This window comes from Rhipicephalus sanguineus, chromosome 11 (assembly GCF_013339695.2).
Source record: "Rhipicephalus sanguineus isolate Rsan-2018 chromosome 11, BIME_Rsan_1.4, whole genome shotgun sequence".
Classification (NCBI taxonomy): Eukaryota; Metazoa; Arthropoda; class Arachnida; order Ixodida; family Ixodidae; genus Rhipicephalus; species Rhipicephalus sanguineus.
Window position 1 is genome coordinate 37,866,027 of NC_051186.1, and position 20,807 is coordinate 37,886,833.

At 47.1% G+C, this 20,807-nt stretch overlaps 1 protein-coding gene across 1 annotated transcript in view; it reads left to right on the forward strand.

The window, feature by feature from the left end:
* The window catches only part of LOC119374735 (Kv channel-interacting protein 1), a 168,536-nt gene extending 147,971 nt beyond the window's left edge, over window positions 1-20,565 (forward strand). The window contains exons 2-7 of the mRNA XM_037644922.2: window positions 8,799-8,926; window positions 9,735-9,804; window positions 11,465-11,535; window positions 17,209-17,484; window positions 18,508-18,570; window positions 19,933-20,565. Coding sequence (XP_037500850.1) covers window positions 8,799-8,926; window positions 9,735-9,804; window positions 11,465-11,535; window positions 17,209-17,484; window positions 18,508-18,570; window positions 19,933-19,980 — 656 coding nt within the window. The 3' untranslated portion in view covers window positions 19,981-20,565. The remainder of the gene's footprint in view (window positions 1-8,798; window positions 8,927-9,734; window positions 9,805-11,464; window positions 11,536-17,208; window positions 17,485-18,507; window positions 18,571-19,932) is intronic.
* The last annotated feature ends 242 nt before the right edge of the window (window positions 20,566-20,807 follow it).

Below are 20,807 nucleotides of genomic sequence, written 5' to 3' on the forward strand. Positions count from 1 at the left end.
AAGCTATCTCGTCCACGCGATCGTTTATTTTTTATGCATGCGTGCGTTTTTGTGTTTTTTTTCTTGTAGGAAGTTGCGCAAATCCATGCATACGAATGAGAACACCGTGCGCGCGCTCGTGCTTATGGCGGTGTTACCGAAATCTGCGCCCTGCGTGCGACAGACGAAAGCCTTTCTCTCTCTCTGTCGCCGTTTGCGCCATAATTAATAACTCGCGCGCCCTGGCTATAATTGAGACGTCGTTCATTTCCACCTCCCATGGTTTATTCATTGCTCACACCATGCGAGCTCCCGTTAGTCTGAACTCAATCGCCGCTCCTTTTATAACTCTGGCTACGGTGCTTCCAATTGCGCGACCCGTTCGGTCGATCGCAGGGATGAACTGAAAGGGAAATGGCGGAGTCACTGGCCGGATAGTTGCGTGCAGAACGCGCGATGCTGAGACAGCGCGAACCTTTGATTGATCTTGTGGAAACAAGACGGAGAGAGCAATGCAAGCGAAGAAAAGAAGAGAAGGTTAACCGCATGACATCTTGACTACCCTGTGATAAAATAGACATCGCGGCTAATGTGTAGCGCTAGGCTCAAGGAAGCGGGTTCGATTCCCGGCATAGGAGCGCATAGGAAGGTACAGGGTTCTTCATTAAGGGGAGCAAAGTGTCACTGTAGCTGCCCCCCCCCCCCCCATTGGTCGAGTGAGCATTGGACATCCCGTGAGCACTCCGTGCGTACGCCACCGATTTGCCAGGCCTTTACGGCTACCTGTTTACCACTCTTTCGTAATTGAAAAGTTGCTCCGATGTAATGCTAACGTCGGAGCAACCTTAGACTCCGGTGTAGTACTAAAGTATTTCTCTTGCATTTACCGCAACACCTGTTGTTTCTTTCTTTTTTTTTATCTCGCACCCTACCGCAAAATGCAAGGGTGTACTGTGCAGTTAGAGCGCATACACTCACAGATTGCTGGAAAATTCAAGGTTTTTCTCAGCCCTACTGGTCCCTAAAACATTTTGTGCCGACTGTACTTTTTAATCAGCTTCCCTCCATCTGGACGCGACAGCTCAGTCGTTGCGCTTTGTCGCAACGGCCATTAGTTACTCTGACGCAACTCTGTTCGCAGTAATGGCTCTCCCGGGAAATAAAACAAAACAAAAACAAACAAAAAAAAACACTGGAAGTATCTCCTACCCTCATACGAGTTAGACAGTGTACAGCGCTCTCGTTATTATTATTTTTCTTTTCAACCCGAAAAGCTCACTTCGCACTCCCCTACGTTCTCTTACGTGTTCATTGGTTACTCCGACCCTCGCCGAGTGCGCCATCTTGCAGGTGAGGCAGGTGGCGGCGCGCTTTAATTAAGCGAGTTAACTGCTCTTTCCCTCTCTCCCTCTTCACTCCCATTACCTCTCCCCTCCATACTGAAGCGCATTCCTTCCATGGCGCCCCAAGAATTCGCGACAGCTGCCGCGCTAATGCGCCAGCGCCAAACTATACGGCCGACCGCAGCTTGTAAACGTAATGGTTGGCAGTCGCCGAGAGAAGCGCTGACACTTTCACTGACACTACGGTGCACTTTGCGAACGAACTGTGGGAATGGCGTCCGAAACGCGTTTTTTTTCCCCCTAGCCATTGTCACCTGTGTCCCCTCCCGTTTTCTTGGTAATTCGGGAGCCCGGAAAAACTTTCGCATTCGTGCGCCCCGTGATGTAGTATGTCGGAGAGGAACACCGCTTGCACGGTGACGGATTGCGCAGTCCTTCTCCAGGCTAGTCCACCTGAGCGCGCGCAGTGCTCACTTTCTTCTCTCTCTCTCTTTTCATCATTGTTTATTCGCGGTTCCGTTAGCTCTGGTGTAGGGTAGCAAACCGTACGCTTGTCTGGTTGACATCCTTGCCTTTCGCTTCTTTGTTTTCTCTGTACTTTATTTCCCTAATTTATTTTATTTTATTTTATTTATTTCCCTACTTTATTCTCTCTCTCTCTCTGCTGTAATGCGAACGTTTGCAAGATGATAGTTGGTGAACAGGCTACACCTATCGGCTAGTGTTTGAAAGAAAGAAAGAAAGAAAGAAAGAAAGAAAGAAAGAAAGAAAGAAAGAAAGAAAGAAAGAAAGAAAGAAAGAAAGAAAGAAAGAAAGAAAGAAAGAAAGAAAGAAAGAAAGAAAGAAAGAAAGAAAGAAAGAAAGAAAGAAAGAAAGAAGTTGTAGAAGGATGGATGGATGAATGAATAAATGAATTAATTTTGTTAAACCGGCGCGTTACTAGACGATGGACAAAAAAGGGGTGCACAGGACATGGGCTCTTGTCCCTCGAGTAATGCGCTGTTTCAGCGAAATGAACTGCAACCAACTAGCCTAACTGCTCTTTTTAAATGAATGAATGAATGAATGAATGAAATATAGCAGCGCGTTCTATGAATAAGGGTGCACGGCCTAGGAGAGGAGGGAAACTAAATCATTGGCTTGACGTTGACTCAATAATAATAATTGCTGGGCTTAACATTCCAAAACCACGATATGATTATGAGGGACGCGCGTAGTCGAGGGCTCCGGAAATTCCGTCCACCTGGGGTTCTTTAACGTGCACCTAAATCTAAGTACACAAGCCTGAAGCATTTTTCCCTCCATCGAAAATGCGGCCGCCGCGGCCGGGATTCGATACCGCGACCTTCGGGTCAGCAGTCGCGCACCGTAACCACGAGACCACCATGGCGGGTCTGATGGTGACTGAAGATAACGCCGGTGTTACGACAGCGCGTAGGAAACATTAGCCAACACTAGATAGCATTTAGTACCACCATTTAGCCGACACGAACCATTACTTACCATCGTTTAGCCAACGCTATAGTTAACACTACGCTGTGCTAACGAATACCGATAGTATGTAAGTATATATATATATATATATATATATATATATATATATATATATATATATATATATAATGACATAGTTGCAACGAAGGGGCAGCACTATAACTATACCTTAGGGATCGGCCCGTATTTTTCGTTTGGAAATCGGACGTCGCCAAACCTTGTTACATAAATATGTGTGGAACAAACCGACGAAGATATTATATGATGGAGGGAAATGTGTCGGAGTGGCAGACAGCGAGTGAGCAAACAGCCGCACCGCCTCGAAGGTCCTTATAGACTATGTTACGTAATGCATATGGGCGCCGCCATCATGGGCTGTTAAACGAATGTTTTCTTACTTTTGTATCCCCTGACGCGAACTGATAAAGTCAGGAAACGCCGAAAGCACCAACCTAACAGTTTTCATGTGTATACGCCCACCGTAACACTGTTCGCTTAGTTGTTCAAGATAAAACACGGCAAGGTTAACAGCCCAGCATGGCGGCACCGAAACCCGTTCGTAAAGTAGTCTATACACTCTATGTAACTCTTAATCTGCCTCCACTGCTCCGCCTGGCAGGCGATTCTGCTACGAGCACTCGGGACTTAATCGAGAGGCGAAGCGTAAAGGAGTTTCTTCACTGTACAACGTGTCTGTTACGCTCGCCTCTACTCGACGTTCTTGTTCGTCATAGATGGGCCCCCTGTGTACGTGCGATTGGCTAAGAAGCAGCGGGCATTCTCTCTCTACTTCTGCTCCTTCTTTCCACATCAGCGTCGTCTCGCATCTCTTAAGCGCGTTCACTTATAAGCCCGAAACGTGCCATGCTGGAGCGCCCGCTACCGCTTGCCTATCAGTCCTAATTAATGCATGCGCGAGCTGCGCTCGCGCTATTCCGGCGATCGCGATTCCTAATTGCGTCCCCCCCTCGCCGCCCCCCACCCCCCATCATCGTGCACGGCCCCTTCTTTCCTCACTTCGCATCCTTTCCATCAAATTCTCCAGAACTACGTTCTTCTCCTCCTAAGCGCTTTCACGGAGTTCGTCTCGTCAAGAGAGGTCGCTCAAGATGGTCTCCGAATCGAAAGCACGAAAGCGGGACTTGGAGAGAATGAGAGAGAGAGAAAACATTGCACTGCTAATTTTGTATAAAGCAACGCGGAGTATTCAGGGGTCGTTAAGGATTACCCGATGCACACACGCAAACACGCGCACCTTGCGTCACAACGCCGAACCATTATGATGCGAGCGCTTAGCGCAAGCGTTTTTTTTTTTTTTTTTTTGAGAGAGAGAGAGAGTGAAAGAGGACGTATATCGATTTTGCTTGGGAGAGAGCGGGCATAGATGAGGCGGTCTCTCTTTCGGTGTGACGCGCGATTGACCATTTTATCGGTATCGCCGTGCTCACCGGAATGCAACTATATCTACTTTCTCAGGTGCGGCGGCTGCAGTGATGGTTGGTGGGTCGGGAAACTGTCGCCGTATTCAATTGCTAAGTCTAATGGCGCACTTTCGCACGGTCGTTTCGAAACGGAAGTCGCGCAGTTCATTGAGCCTATACGTTTTGGGACGACGATAAGTGGACTGTGACGGCGATAATCGTGGTTTCGCGCTTAGGTATGCAGACGGACCTTGACGCACTGAATTTGATAAGGGGGCACGACATCGTATATAAGATATATAAAGCTTTTCAGGTCTCCAAGCTCTCGGTAGCACGGCAAGATAGCTTTCACAATCAAAGCACTGTCACGGTCGTTGTCACTGCAGTGCCTTTGATAACCTTCTAAATCAATGCGCGACGCAGATCGCTTATCGCGGAATGGCCGTTCTTATCAGAAAACCCATGAAGAGCCTGTGGTTGCGCCGTGCAACGAATTCACGGGGTATATACTGAATGGAGCGAGGTGTTGTGCAGTTTGCGTCAACGCCAGATACGTAAGCAATGGCTGAACATTCTGGATGGTGACGTCACGAAGTAAGCTGCTGACAGCCCGTGCACGTAAATGGGCGATGAGAGGCAGGCCGATGCGCCCACTCCATGCGTATTCGTATCATGTGCGATTTTGGGGTATCGAAAAGGCGGCCTACCTTCGTGACGTTGGTCCTTAGAGCACTCTGTTCTCCGGTAAGGGTATAAGTGGTTTATCGCCCAATCGGAAGGTGCACTCCGCATTGCGTGCCTTGGTTGCGCGATTGTGGAGCCTCCAGTTTGGGCTAGCACTTTCTTGGACAATCATTTTATAGGACAATCACTGACTTTCAAATATACTTTGTCATCACATTGACACAGTGCCGAGAATCTCGCCGATGCCGATGCTAAGCCTCCTTTTATAAATCTTTTATAAAGTTTTATAAATGAGGCGTTGGCCGATGCGTCTGATGCTCCAGAATCATCGCTCGCCCAGCCGACAGTCAGGCAGTAATAGTTCGTGTTTTTCTGGTTTTGTATTCTTTCATGTGTCTACGAGTGCGCTGATTGCTTAGAGTATATAATAGTTGCAGCATGACTGCTTGTTAGCGCTGGACCAATTATGCGTGAAACATACGCCTGTATGAATCGAGACAAGGAACGGAGAGGTTGCTTTCTAAAGGAGAGGCCCTCGCGTGAAGGCACTGATGAATTAATTGGTTGATTATCCTATACCTACGCGACATCTTAGTATGGTGTATAAATTTAGCTGATCAGGCGTGAAAGTGAAATTCTCGTGCCAACGCACTGATTGATTGATTGATTGATTGATTGATTGATTGATTGATTGATTGATTGATTGATTGATTGATTGATTGATTGATTGATTGATTGATCGATCGATCGATCGATCGATCGATCTTGATACAATATGCTTGCGCGAGTCTTTGTTAAGACTTAAGGTGGCGTACTAATTTAAAGGACCACGCGTTAGACACTCCCTTTATATTTGAATATTCGCGTGTCTGCATTCGTGTGGCAGTTCAAAACGTTGTACGGCCCTGGAAGTCGAGAGTCTAACTTGCTAGCTTGCGTTCAAAAGCAGTGCGCGATAACAGATGAGCCCCACAAGCGCCTGAAGGGAAAAGAATTGGCTTCTTTGCAAACGCGGAATGTTCTTCAAATACCATACCTCCATTGTCATCTCGAGATAATGTACTTTTGATCGCTGAGTCGCCTACTTCGCAACAGTTATAGCGGCCAGCCTTTCAGCCAGCAACGTAATCCTAATCGAAAGCGCCGTCTTTATTTCGGCCCGAAGAGGCTAATTAAGCAACCCGCATACTCTGCGAAAACTCAAGTCACGTCGCTCTCTTCTGTCGTTGCACACTAGCGCTGCCCCCAACTATGTGAATCCCGACAAACTTGCCCGATTCGCTGCTACTCTTATCATTTTATAAGAGGAGACGAACGATTAAATGTCCCGCCAGAGAATAAGTTGCTGCCTAAGCGCCGCAGTAACGAAATTAAAGGTATTTGAATCTTTAGCTCGTTTTCTTTGACGAATCACGAAATTTATATAACACGTGTCCAGTTTCATATTCGGCTTGTGAAGCAAAACTCTTATTGGGCGAGCTCCTCTTACAAGTGTTTTAAGTGTACTAAGTTTAAATTCACTTGCGTTTTTGCCTGCATCCTGGTTCTGAAAGAAAAAAAGTTTAGTTTGACATGTCCTGAGTACGTTTTGGTAATGACTAAGCGTTTCGCGTTATTTTAGCAATATGGAAACCGCGACGCCTTTTCGCACGCGCTTTCTGTTCAGCCCAACGTTATTTTTGTTCTTATCAATATTTTTTTCGACTGGCAATTCCCGTCTGTGCATGCACAAATGGAACAGTTCGGAAAGCAAGTCGAATCGAGCGAATCGAGCTAGAGGCTTAACCTTAATTATAACCTGATCACTACGTGCCTTGCAGGCTTTCTTGTTTTTAAGCAAGCTGCTTTTGTAAAAAAAAAAAATATTCTTTAGCTCCGACGACAAATATCTCTTACTAAACGTAATTGAGGCCCCGCGGATGGCGTAACCAGCAGACATGCATCGCTGATGGTTCTCGCTGCACAGAGCTGCAAACGAAGCCACGGGAACCTAACTTAATTGCATCTAACCATGCTTCGCCTCCGATCGTGGGTTTAAACCGCGCTTTGCATCTGCGTGACCTATATATATATATATATATATATATATATCACAAGCATATCATAAGATATCGCAAGCAGTCAGTACATAAAACGTTTTGTAAATGATTCAATAAAAGGTAAACAAATATGTAGGTACTTACATATACTCCAACGTTTGTAATACCAAGTAGTCAATACAGCAGCGTAATATCGCAGGCAAACATTACAAAAAAACGTATGCACACAGTCATATAAAACAAATTATTTAGAGCCCAACAAACGTATAACTTTCCGTATACGAGTGACAGCGCAAGAATCTCTGTGCTTTATTTCGACGTTAGTGTTGTCGGTTATTCGCAGTTGAACGGTTAAGATAACTGGAAAAGGAGATAGCGCGTGTTTAAAAAAAAAAGAAGATGCTGGCGAACATCCAGAGCCATCTAAGTAAAGAAAGCCAAAGATCGACACGTCGCACACTTTGTTTTGGCCAATGAAAACGTCGTCAGGCCGCGGTCACTTTTTGGTTTTTTTTTCTTCGTAACCTCTGTGATATTAGCTCTTTTGCGAAACTGTAAAAACGCTTTCGGTTACCCAATCCTTAAATGGCTCATCCATCTTTCTCGCATCTTCCATTGGCTCACCATTTTCTAACTTGTCTCATAGCACACATTTTCTTTTTTTTTTTTTTAGTTGTCGCGGTTTGGCATTTCATCTTTTTCTTCGTTTCATTCCCAGACAACGATGCCACTACGAAGCGTTCTTTCACTAAGTGGATTTGACTTTCTGTCATGTTTTCCTTCGTATGTCGCCGGGTTTTCTTTTCACCATTTTTTTTCTTTCAGACAGTCGCCCTTTTTTCTTTTTTGAAGCTTTTGTAGAGCGACAAGAGGCCATCTGAACATCGAACTCAAATCTGTGACTTAAGAACAGATGTCCGAAGTGTCTGTTGCTGGCGTCGATAACAAATTTCGAATTAGCGGTGCCGATTCGACGGCAGTGCGCGCTTTGCCGACGTCAATAGCGAGCGTTTTAATCGATTGAGAAAACAGGCACTTTCTTTCTTTCTTTCTTTCTTTCTTTCTTTCTTTCTTTCTTTCTTTCTTTCTTTCTTTCTTTCTTTCTTTCTTTCTTTCTTTCTTTCTTTCTTTCTTTCTTTCTTTCTTTCTTTCTTTCTTTCTTTCTTTCTTTCTTTCTTTCTTTCTTTCTTTCTTTCTTTCTTTCGTGAAGTGCTTGAGAAATCGTTGAACAGGCAATGTCGCCGGAACATCAAAAACATCACCCGTTCTACGATTTGTCATCAGTTCCATTAAATGCTCGGCACACAAGGACACGGTTGCACCTCAGAGAAGTTCGCCGAATTTTTTTTACTGTACTCTAAGTGTGTCAATATGTCTGTGCTTGTAGCAAATAATGAACGACAGTAACACACCGTGCTAACGCTACTTGCTCTCTAACGAAACATTTTCTTGAATTTTCGCTGAGTACTTTTCGATTTACGGCATAGGTATACTACTTGTGTTTGCGTTTATGTATAACCCTTGTGTGCTTATGCATACTGCTTACATTTTACGCATAACAATTATCTGTATTGTACGCGAATAACAGTTTCTACAAAACTGCTAAGAAAATTTTCTGCACTGGACCGGTTAGTAGCCATTTAGGCTATCTGTAAGACTGTTTTCAAGAGGCTTAAAAAAGTTTGATTGATTGATTGATTGATTGATTGATTGATTGATTGATTGATTGATTGATTGATTGATTGATTGATTGATTGATTGATTGATTGATTGATTGATTGATTGATTGAACACTGTTTTGACCTCCACGTTGTTGTTATTTTCATTCTCTGGCACAGCCGACGACCCCGTGGAAGAGGTCGAGGTTGCGGCGGTGCGGTGCCAGCCCGAGCGCATCGAGGACCTCTGCAGGGCCACCAAGTTCTCGCGACAGGAGCTCAAATTCATGTACCAGGGATTCAAGCAGGTGCGTGCCGCACAATGATGCTGCGTCTATCGCAACGACGTTGCGATGTAGCATGCTAACACTGCTTCGAGCTGCGGAACTGAAAACGAGGGAGGAAGAAGGGACCGACAGGGACGTCGCTGTCTGTCTCATTTTTGTCCCTCGTTTTAAGTTCCGCTGCTCGAACCAATGTTAGCTCACAACCAACTAGCTCCGTTCAATAGCGTTCTGAAGTAACGTGCGTTCGCGACCACTTTCCTGATTAGTCAACGCAACAGTTGCGCACTTGCGTACAGGACACTTGCTATCGTGTTTCCGGTCTCGTCCTTGCGTGGCTGTTGCACTGATCGATGGTGAACGCAAACCAACCCTCCCAATTTGCAATATACTTCACCGCTTCCATTATTTTGCGCGTAATCCGTCGCGGTGGTTGAACTTAGCTTTTAGGTGCACGTAAGCCGAGATGAGCGGGACGTTTCCCATCTGCTTGACGAGCAATCGACGGCAGGCCACGCACGCGAGGTGACGTTATTGCATGCACCCTTCGTGCGACGGAGATCACCAGCTCGTTTCATCTCTGCTTCAGCCACGTTCGTCCACAGCTTTCGCCCGCTTTTACTCGCGCGTAGAGCATACGATGCGTGGGGCGATGTTATCCATTTGAAATTTATACGAAACATGACGGCGACGGCAGCATAAACCCGCCGAGAGTGTTCCATATAATTGCTATAGCAACAATATTGACAGAAAACGCGGCGAGGAGAAATAAATACACGAATAGATTCGCACACGTTTCTTTGCTGACTGTCTTTTTCCTTGGACTGTGCAGGTCTGTCCCACTGGCGTGGTACACGAGAACACGTTCAAGGAAATTTACGCACAGTTCTTCCCGCATGGAGGTAATGCGTTACTTGTTTTAAAAGCAGTGAACGTTAACGGGGGCACTGCCTCTCCCTCTAGAGGAAGTGTACATGTTCAAGGCAATAAACATGTTCTCAGGCTAAAGAATATAAGCGAATGTACAAGGGCGCAGCGCAGGGGCGGCGCCAGGATTTTTTTACTGGGAGGGCAACCACGACAAGTGGGTTCCTTCAGGGGGGGCAGAGAGGCTGGGAAACATATGCTTGTATTTTGACTATGCTGTTCTTGGGGGGCAAAGGGGGGGGCAGGCGAAATTTTGGGGGGGTGGAGTCTCCCCAAACCCCCCACTGGCGCCGCCCCTGGCGCCGCCCCTTGCGCAGCGCAGTCGTGGCAACATAAACGCCTTCCTTTTATGCGCCTTATTTGGACCCATGAGAAATCGTGGAACAGGCAAATGTCGACAGGGGCAAAGTTTAGACGAAAGGACATGGCTTCGTCTGGGCCCTGACGAAGACAAGCGACGGTTCCTTGGTACTTATTTTGTTCTGTGCAAGATGGGCAGTTCTTAAGCCTGCAAGTATGAACCAACTAACTCAGAGAAATGAGGACGCAACGTTGCGATATGTGTAGCCTGTGCCAAAAAGTAAAAAGCGCGATAAAAAAGAGGATAAGGTGAGAGGCTGTGACCCTTAATGACATCAATCACGACACAGCTGCACGCCGAATCTCACGAATAACTTGCGTTGGTGGAACATCGTATAGTCTCATTGTGCGAGAAATAGTGCGTAATACGTTTAATGCGACAAACACGTTGAATGCAAGATGAACCAATACGTCGAATAACGCTTGGGGATGGATGCATGAAGCTTTCTTCTTGGAGCCCGTTCGAAAACATTTCTGAAGAATTGTCATAGGGGCGGATCGTACCGTTTACATGCATTTGCGTTTTCTCCTTACGTACGCTTGATAAAACACTTCCTACAGTTGTGTCTATGCTTCTCTTACTAAGGCGAATGCGCAAGTCTTTCTTTTCTAAGTACTTAATGCCCAGTAATAAACAACTATGAATGATACATAATTATAATTTTGTGCACGCAACACGAAGACACAGACGAAAAGTTCACAAGGACCAGCGCAGACTATCAACCTAGTCTGCGCTGGTCCTTGCGAACTTTTCGTCTGTGTCTTCGTGTTGCGTGCGCAAAATTATCATTATGCAGCCAAACGAACTAGCCCGCCTTTCCGTTTTATGAATGATATTATGGCTCAAATGTTGCAAGTTGTGGAAAAGCTCAGACAGTTTCCACTCTCTTGAACAAATCACTCCACAGGCGAACTGTTACCCAGTAGTTCTGCCGTATTTATATAAACTGTTCTATTTACCTACCGTCTGTGCTACCATTTCTCCACGCTTAGTTTTGTCATTCCTCCTTCCGCACCTTCCGCACAGCCGTTAAAGGGTTAACAGCCCACGGTAGACAGTTTCCGTGCTATCAACGTTAGCTTCCGTCCCTTCCAATTGCTTGCTTTCCTATTTCATTATTTTTTGTAAGCAACCACACTGATAAAACTACCAGTACATTTGTACGAACCAGCGTGGCTCATGTTTTCACGCGCTGCACCCAGATTATCGCGATAATCACGCGCAGCGAAAGGTTAACATCGGGCACCTATGCCTTCCTTTTTTTTTTCTCGCAGATGTAAGCCAGTACGCGCACTACTTGTTCCAGGCGTTTGACCAGGACCACAACGGTACAATAACCTTCCAGGTAAGCGATGCGGCAATTTGTGTTTGTTGTCGGTGCGTGCCGGCTGAAATCATAAAATTTCGTACCCTAAAATCTGTTTTAACTCATTATCGCATTCATAAAAAAATTCCCTGAGGACGTAATATACTGGTTAATCCCATGGGTATTTGCGAACCATTAAGGAGTCTGTTTATTAATTTAGTTGGAAGGCGGCCTGACGTACATTGGCACAGATATGTCAAATTATTTATTTGAATGCCATCAAGGGGGAGGAGCATTCACGAAAGGTAAAAATGTATATCCACCCATTTGTAGCACGAAGATAAAAGGAAATTCATACAAACTTGTGGTTCGTCACGTGACTTCTGGTTCTTAAGTTAGATAGCTCTTCCCACTTCCTCTCTCCAGTCCTGGTTTACACTTCCGGTCGCGTGTAGATTGCATGCTTTCGGGCTGCACTGTTTGCGTCGCGACGAGACGGAAAGAAGTGGGCGTGCTTCTTTCTCAAAGGCAACAACAAAAAGAATCCTTTATTATCAGAAAGCAGCGGCTTTTATCGACCGCATCACTAGCGCCACCGCGGCACTATAACTGCTGACGCTGTCATAGCTGGCTAGTATCTTATCACACATCTTCCTCACTCTTTTTTTTTTTTTGAAGCTGCTCTTGTTATGATGCTTGAAATCGTTCTGGAGGAACCACACACCTTCCACTTCGTGTGTGATGATGAGAGGAGTCGTTACACTGTTGCGCTGCGCTTCTTTCATCACTGCATATTTCTGGCGATTCCGCTGTTAGCGGCGTTGTTCCTCGGCCGTCTTCTGAACTAGTCGGAGGCAGCGGGACAAGATGAGTGCGATTTCTGCGTAGGGAAAGTTTCCCCGGAGTCAATCCAGTACGACCTGGGCTCGTCGGCACTTCCTCGAACGACCCCTTCTTTTTGTAGGTCTACGATCCATACGTTCTGTTCCTTCGGACAGCTCTGGCAGATCGCGCACTCCATGGCGCCGGTCGTAGTCTTTCTCTCTGGCGCTGACGCTGCGACCTCTCGAAAGATGCCATGTCTTGGAAGTCCGGCGTCCGGGGCTGGAGGTTTTCGCTGGACGTGGGCAGGGCAGTGCGCAGTCTCCTCCCCATGAGCAGCTCGGCGGGGCTGTATCCGTTCTTCAATGGGCTTGTCCTGTAGGCCAGAAGAGTTTTATAAGCGTCACCAGTTTTCTTTAAGGACCCTTTGATAATTTTCACGGCCGACTCCGCCATTCCGTTGCTCTGATGATAATGAGGGCTAGACGTCACGTGTTGAAAGTTGTACTCTTTCGCAAATTTTGAAAATTCAGAGCCAAGGGCTCTTGAGAATTGCGGTCCGTTATCGGAAACTACTACTTCCGGAATCCCGTGTCTCGCGAAAATGGATTTGCAGTGGTTTATTACCGCCGATGAAGTCAAGGTTTTTCAGCGATACGAGCTCCGGGTATCGTGAAAAATAATCCGTGACGACAAGCCACCACTTTCCCCCAAGAAAGAATAAATCCATCGCAATGCGCTGCCATGGCCTATCTGGAAACTGGGTCTGTTGTAGAGGCATCTTTCGGTTGGTGCTCTGCTTAAGGCAGCTGTGGCAGTTCTTAACAAGTCGTTCAATGTCCGCGTCGATACTTGGCCACCAAACTGAGCTCTTGGAACGTGCCGGCACTTCTCACATTCCGAAGTGTCCCTCGTGAATTATTTCAAGGATGGGCTGCCTTAGTCTTGATGGGATCACTATCCGAGAGCCGCACATGAGCAGGTTTTCAACCCGGGCGATGTTTGCCCTCTCACTCCGAGTAGGCTTCAGGTCAACCCCAACGTCTCGACGGCTTGGCCAGCCCTTTGTACATAGATTGATAAGCGCTTTACATACGGATCTTGCTCTTGCTCCAGGGCGATAAGATGTAAACTTGGCGCTGTTACTGGAAACTGACGAGGCCACCAGTCGAAGATAGCCTTGGATTTCGGCCTCCAGTTCCATGGATCCGTTCGTGGAAGAGGTGACCGAGAAGGGCGTCCGCCACCAGTCAGGTCCCGGCCTGGAACAGACACACATGTCTACGTGTAGCGCATCAGACGCATGCGCATCCTCTGTAGTCTCGGTGTTAGTTCGTCCAATTGCTTTTGACCCAAACAAAGATACGAGTGGTTTGTGATCTGTCTCTAGGCTAAGCGCTTTCCCACGAGATAATCACGGAACTTTTCACTGGCCCACACAAGGGCAAGTCCTTCTTTTTCAATGTGGGCGTATCGCCGCTCGGTGGTTGTAAGGGCTCTGGAAGCATAAGAAATGACTTTGAACTGACCGTCTGTCTTTGGCGCAGGACAGCTCCGAGACCGTATGATGAGGCGTCTGCTGTCACCACTGTTTCCATATCTGGATCGTATACATTCCCAAGACAGGGTCCGATGAAAGAACAGTCTTCCACTTCATGAAGGCGGCTTCTTGCGCGGGACCCCACACAAATTCATGTCTTGAGCTCAACATCAGAGAAAGAGGCTGGAGGACTTCCGCCATGCGTGGGACAAAGCGGGCCAGATAATTTGCCATGCCCATCACGCGCCGTAACTCTGTCTTGGACGCTGGGCGTGGCATTCTGTTACCGCGCTAAGCTTTTCTTTATCGGGACGCACTGCGTTATTCCCGATCGTATGTCCTAAGAATGATATCTGGGTTACCCCAAAACTCACACTTCTCTCTGTTCAATGTGATGCCTGATGTGCGGAGGCGGTCCATCACTGCCCGAAGCCGCTCGTCATGCTGCGCCTGCGTGGCACCCCAAATAAGCACATCGTCCATGTGGCAGACGACTCCCTCCTGTCCAGAAAGAACCTGTCCCATTCGTCTCTGAAAATGTTCGGGGGCCGACGAGATTCCGAACGGAAGTCGATTGAAATAAAAATCGGCCGAACGGCGTGATAAATGTTGTGAATACTTTGCTCCTTTCACTAAGTGGTATCTGCCAGAAACCCGAGTTCGCGTCAAGTTTCGAGAACATGCGGCTCCCCGTAGCAATTCCAATGGTGTACTCGACGGCCGGTATTGGATGCCATTCTCGTTGAACGTATCTGTTGAGTTCCGTGAAGTCGACACAGATCCGAACAGCACCAGAGGGTTTGGGAAACGACAACCATAGGTGCGCACCATGTAGTAGGCTCGGTGACAGGAGAGATGACGCCTAGTGCTTGCATCCGCTCGAGTTCTTGCCTTGTTTTTTTCGTACAATGGAAGGGGGACTCTACGTGGCGACGACAGCGCGAAAGGCTTTGAGTCAGGATTCAACTTGAGGTCATATTCTTCTTTGAAGGTCCCCAGTCCCTGGAACACTTGTGGAAAGTCAGATTCGGGCTCCAGTTTCTTCACTACATTAACTTGTGGTAGTACCCCGAGCCTTTCCATCGCTGGTTTCCCAAGAAGAGGGGTACACGTCTTCGCAGCTGCTCATTCCTGCAAACGTCATATGCATAGCAGCCACACCAGATATGGGATTTTCCATCAGGTTCCCTGAAGGCGGCGCCTTGCTGGTTGAAGTTTTATCGCGGGAGAATATGCGAGCGAAGAGCCCCCGCGGGAATGACCGTTTCGTCCGCCGCCGGTATTCTATTTTAAATACCACTTTCGAGGAGTCAACGAGAACTGGAACTTCCCACCTGTGAGTGGATGAATGGGATGCCACTCCGAGGAAGCCTGGTTCTTCGGTCTGGTTTTCGACGTTCCTGACAGCTCTCGTTGACCGGCAAACCACCTCGAAGTGTCCTCTTTTTTCGCACTTTCGGCAGACTGCATCTTTTGCTGGACAAGACGCTCGACTGTGCCTGTTTCTTCCGCACCAGCCACATGGTTTGGGAACGTTGCTTCCACTTTCAGGCGAAGGCACGTTCTTCCCCACTTGTCGCGCACTCCTCTGGGACTGTATGTGGTGGACGTCCTGTTCTCGCACGCGGTGAAGCTCTGCCTGCTGTTGGTTGATGGCCTGGTGCTGGCGTGCCACCAGCACTGCTTTCTGTAGATTTAGGTCGGGATCGAGTTGCAGCGCTCTCGAGATCTTGTGGTCTTGGATACCCACCACGAGACGATCTCGAATTAAATCTTCACGCAGCTGCCCGTAGTCGCACGTAGCTGCAAGCGCGTGCAGTGCGGTAACAAAATCCTCGACGGATTCGCCGTCTTGTTGTGTTCGGGTGTTAAACTTCACCCTTTCATAAATGATGTTCCGTCGAGGAACAAAGTAGGCCTCGTATTCCTTCAGTACGGCCTCAAACTTCTCCTTGTCGTCAGGTTCAAGTTTGAACGTTTTGAAAATATCCTCGGCCTGAGGCCCCATTAAATAGACCAATGCATCTACTTGACTTTTTTCTGGCTTCGCGTCTAGTCCAGATGCCGTTCGGAAGCGAAGAAATCGCTGTTTCCAGGGAGGCCAGTCGTTGGGTGTTGCGAAGCTGAAGGGCTCGGGTGGTGAAATTTGAAACAAAGCCATCTCACTTGGTCTTTCCTTGTAAGGTTTCTGGTAGCCTGTACGTCTCCTGACACTGATTAGCGGTTCCCCGGCGTCCTCGTTTCCGGGCTAGTCCGACGTCCGATAGCCGTGGTGCCTATGATCGGCAGGCGCCACTTCTGACACCATGTTTGCGTCGCGACGAGACGGAAAGAAGTGGGCGTGCTTCTTTCTCAAAGGCAACAACAAAAGAATCCTTATTATCAGAAAGCAGCGGCTTTATCGGAACCGCATCACTAGCGACCAACCGCGGCACTATAACTGCTGACGCTGTCATAGCTGGCTAGTATCTTATCACACATGCACAGCAGTTCTGGTTGCTTCTGGTTGCAATTTATTGACTCTCAGTCCTCACTAAAGCTGCTTCCAGCCCCGCCTTCACTTCCGAAGATAGCTTATAGCTAAAGAAGATCTGTACTCGAGGCAATTAAGTTGAATTTGGTCATAAGTTATGGTAGACTATATCACACCCTATTACGGAAATTGAGTGGAAATGCACCAAGAAGGCATTACGTCCAGAAGCTGAAATATTCGAAGTGAAATTGGGTGTTGTTTGGGTGGGCGCAGGACTTCGTGGTATGCTAGACAGAATGTGAGTGGGTGTCGTATTGGTGAGCGCGAGACTTCGTGATAGGCTAGTCGATACGCGAGTGGGCGAGGATTGCGCGGGCGGAGGACTTCGCTTCGCGCCAGTCAGTGTAAGTGGACGTCCTTTTGGGTGGGCGCAGGACTTAGCTGTTCGTTAGTCAGAAAGTGAGTGGGCGTCATATTGGTGGGTGCGAGATTGATGGTACGCTAATTGCTGTGTGAGTGGGCATGGATTACGCGGGGTTCACCTTACGGAACTCGGGGTGTAATTAGATATTGTTTTGGGTGGATGCCGGACTTCGTGCTACGTTAGTCAAAATATGGCTGAATCGGTGTGTGAGTGGGCATCGATTGCGTGGGCTAACAATTCGCTTTAGGCCAGTCAGAGAGCAAGTGGGCGTCGTTCTGGGTGGGCGCAGTACGTGGTGGTACGTTAGACAGAATGTGAGTGAGCGTCGTATTGGTGGGCGCTATACTTCGTGGTACGCTAGTCGATACGTGATGGGCGTCACTTGCGCGGGCGAAAGACTTGACTTCAGCCAGTGTGAGTAAGTGGGCGTCGTCGTTTTTTGGGTGGGCGCAGGACTTCGTGGTTGGCCTGTCGGCGCTTTCGCGCGGAGCGCCCGTGGACAAGCTGCGGTGGGCGTTCCAGCTGTACGACTTGAACGGCGACGGCATCATCTCGCGCGACGAGATGACGGACATCATCGTCTCCATCCACAGCCTGGTGGGCGCCCCCCACCACGCCCACCCCACGTCGAGCGCGGGGGGCGGGGCCTCCTCCACGGGGGCGGGAAGCGGAGGGCCAGACGATGACGATCCGGACTCCGTCAGGGACCACGCCAACAGGGTCTTCCAGGTAAGCCCATCGACTGCTGCACACTGTGGTGGGAAGGCAAAAATTACGAAGCATTTTGTTATAGCTGAAAAAAAATGTCATCCTTCCTATTATAGCGGAAAGCTACAAAATAAATTTGTGCAAATTTCACAAAGATAGGCTGCCCAGTTTGCGCAGAAAACTGTCGTGTTCCAGGACTCGAGGGTGCGGGTTCGATTCGTTTCGATGGGGCGAAATGCGGCAAACATTCGTGTACTTAGATTTAGGTTTACGTTACAGATTTAGATCTCTTTGTCATCGAGTTCTTGGTCATCAGAAAATTTACCATTATGTGATTCGCACGGAATTCTTTTCTAGCCTCTTGCTACAAACGGTTCATCGGTAATTTCTTTCTTTGATCAACCTTGCTTCACCTTTTGGAATTTTATAGAACTTATTTATCACATTTAAATTTACTGTGATTAGCAACTACTCTGGCCGTCACAATGGAAAGATTCTTTTTTTTTTTTTTTGTTCTTGTTGTTTTCGGCTTTGGTCCGAGCTATAGTGTGGGGGTGCACCGCTGCACTTGCACCACTATTGCAACAAAGCCAACCTTACGTAAACCGGCATGCAGGAATGAAACTGGCCATGCTCTTTCATAGTATTTATTTATTTATTTATTTATTTCATACATCTGCATAGGTGCCTCTGTGTTAGCTATGCGTCCAACATATTTTAGGGCTTGCGACTCTGTTGCTGGGAAACATTAATATGTAACATGATGGAGGCTTCCGCAGCCCTCTGAAGCACTGGTGAATGACTTGAGCGGAACTGACGCCACGCGGTCACAGAGGTTGGCAGTGGAAACCACACAACCGGTGGTCTTGTCTTCTATAAGTAGTCTTGTCTCTTTCAAAGGAGCAACTTGCTGCCTTGAAGAAGACAATACCACTTGTATGAACGTCGGCTGCAGCGACATTGCGTGTTCCAAAACTTTGTTTATCTCTTCCAGCTTCCATCTTCCCATGAACTTCTGCCTGATATGTCTTATGTGTTTTGCAGAAACTGGACCTCAATCAAGACGGTGTTGTGACCATCGATGAGTTCATCGAAACTTGCTTAAAGGTAAGCATTTGTGCAGAAATTTAACTCAGAGCTGCAAATATGTCATTCGTGTGCCGCATATCAATGTAATACCGACAACCTAAGCGTTTCAAAACGTAGGTATTTCATTTTTTCTAGCTCCTCGACGTGCAGTGTCCCGGAGCCTAGTTTAACAATGCGCTTAAAAATGCATAAGCGTGTTATTTGTGTCCTCCATGTTTAAAAACTTCTGCACAGGAAGATTTGTATTTACAGCTGACAAATACATACCTATTATTGCAGTTCTGTAAAAAATACAGCACGTTTTGAGTAACCCCTGGACCACTATAGTACTCTCTGTTGTGTAGTTCAGTGGGTAACTATTACCTACACGTTGCGTTTGTGACATGAGCATTATTTACTTATTAATTAATTCGTCCATTCATTCATTCATTCATTCATTCGCTCGTTCGTTCGTCCGTTCATTCATTAGCATCTATCTATCTATCTATCTATCTATCTATCTATCTATCTATCTATCTATCTATCTATCTATCTATCTATCTATCTATCTATCTATCTATCTATCTATCTATCTATCTATCTATCTATCTATCTATCTATCTGTCTGTCTGTCTGTCTGTCTGTCTGTCTGTCTGTCTGTCTGTCTGTCTGTCTGTCTGTCTGTCTGTCTGTCTGTCTGTCTGTCTGTCTGTCTGTCTGTCTGTCTATCTATCTATCTATCTATCTATCTATCTATCTATCTATCTATCTATCTATCTATCTATCTATCTATCTATCTATCTATCTATCTATCTATCTATCTATCTATCTATCTATCTATCTATCTATCTATCTATCTATCTATCTATCTATCTATCTATCTATCTATCTATCTATCTATCTATCTATCTATCTATCTATCTATCTATCTATCTATCTATCTATCTATCTGTCTGTCTGTCTGTCTGTCTGTCTGTCTGTCTGTCTGTCTGTCTGTCTGTCTGTCTGTCTGTCTGTCTGTCTGTCTGTCTGTCTGTCTGTCTGTCTGTCTGTCTGTCTGTCTGTCTGTCTGTCTGTCTGTCTGTCTGTCTGTCTGTCTGTCTGTCTGTCTGTCTGTCTGTCTGTCTGTCTGTCTGTCTGTCTGTCTGTCTGTCTGTCTGTCTGTCTGTCTGTCTGTCTGTCTGTCTGTCTGTCTGTCTGTCTGTCAACACGTCCTCTTTTTTTTAAAGATTAAAGGCGATGATCTATAGGCGATGATCTAAGATTAAAGGCGAAGATAGATCTATCTATCTATCTCAATCAATCAATCAATCAATCAATCAATCAATCAATCAATCAATCAATCAAGTTAAAATTAATGCATGCCCACCCCACTCAACTGCGAACATCACTTTTTCGCAGGACGAGAACGTGATGAAGTCACTGGCCATCCTCGACACGGTGCTATGAGAGTGCCAGAAACTGTAGGCCGCTTTTTTTTTATCATGGTGGAACCTGAAAAATGGCCGTGCGCGCTTGGCGCGTTGCCCTGAGTGACCAAAATCAGGGTGGCCAAAAAGCTGGCAACGTCACGGCCACCGACGTCGTCGACGCAGAATACTTCGCCTCGGTTCTCGTCGAAGCAAGTCGGCGCGTCGGTCCCGCGCCTCGCAACACCTCGACGGCGCTTTTGGCGCGACGCGCCAATCTCTATTACAGCGTCCCACGTGGAGTTGGGCTTCACGCACAAGCAGGCCCGGCGTTTTACGAACAAGCGCTCTGTATAAGAGAGCACAATCATCCATGCATCGTTGACGGGTGGACGCTAGACAGTGATCGCATTGACACGATGGCTCTTCGCTCGCGAGGCTTAGCTGTACCAACGCGAGGCGCTGGCTGTATTTAAGACCGAATCACACCGAGCGTCTGTTTCACGCACCAGTCGTGGGCGTCGCCTTTAGCTTATCGATCTGCGTTGTGAATGACGAACCGGCTGTGTCACGCAGCTGACGTTGAGAGTTATCAAGGCGGTAATGCGGGCTGGCTGGTTGATAGAACTGGCAAACATTTTTTCCGGCGCGAATTATACCCATACTCAAGAGAAGACACGAGGAGAGGACGAGCGCAAGCGCTCGTCCTTTTTTTTATCTTTTCTTGCGTATGTGCTTATAATATGCGCTGAAAAAAGGTTTGCCAGTTCACACATACACAAGAGAACACACATACACAAGAAAAAACACAAGCGCTCGTCCTGTCCTCGTGTCTTCTCTTGTCTATGTGTGTTTAGAATTTGCGCT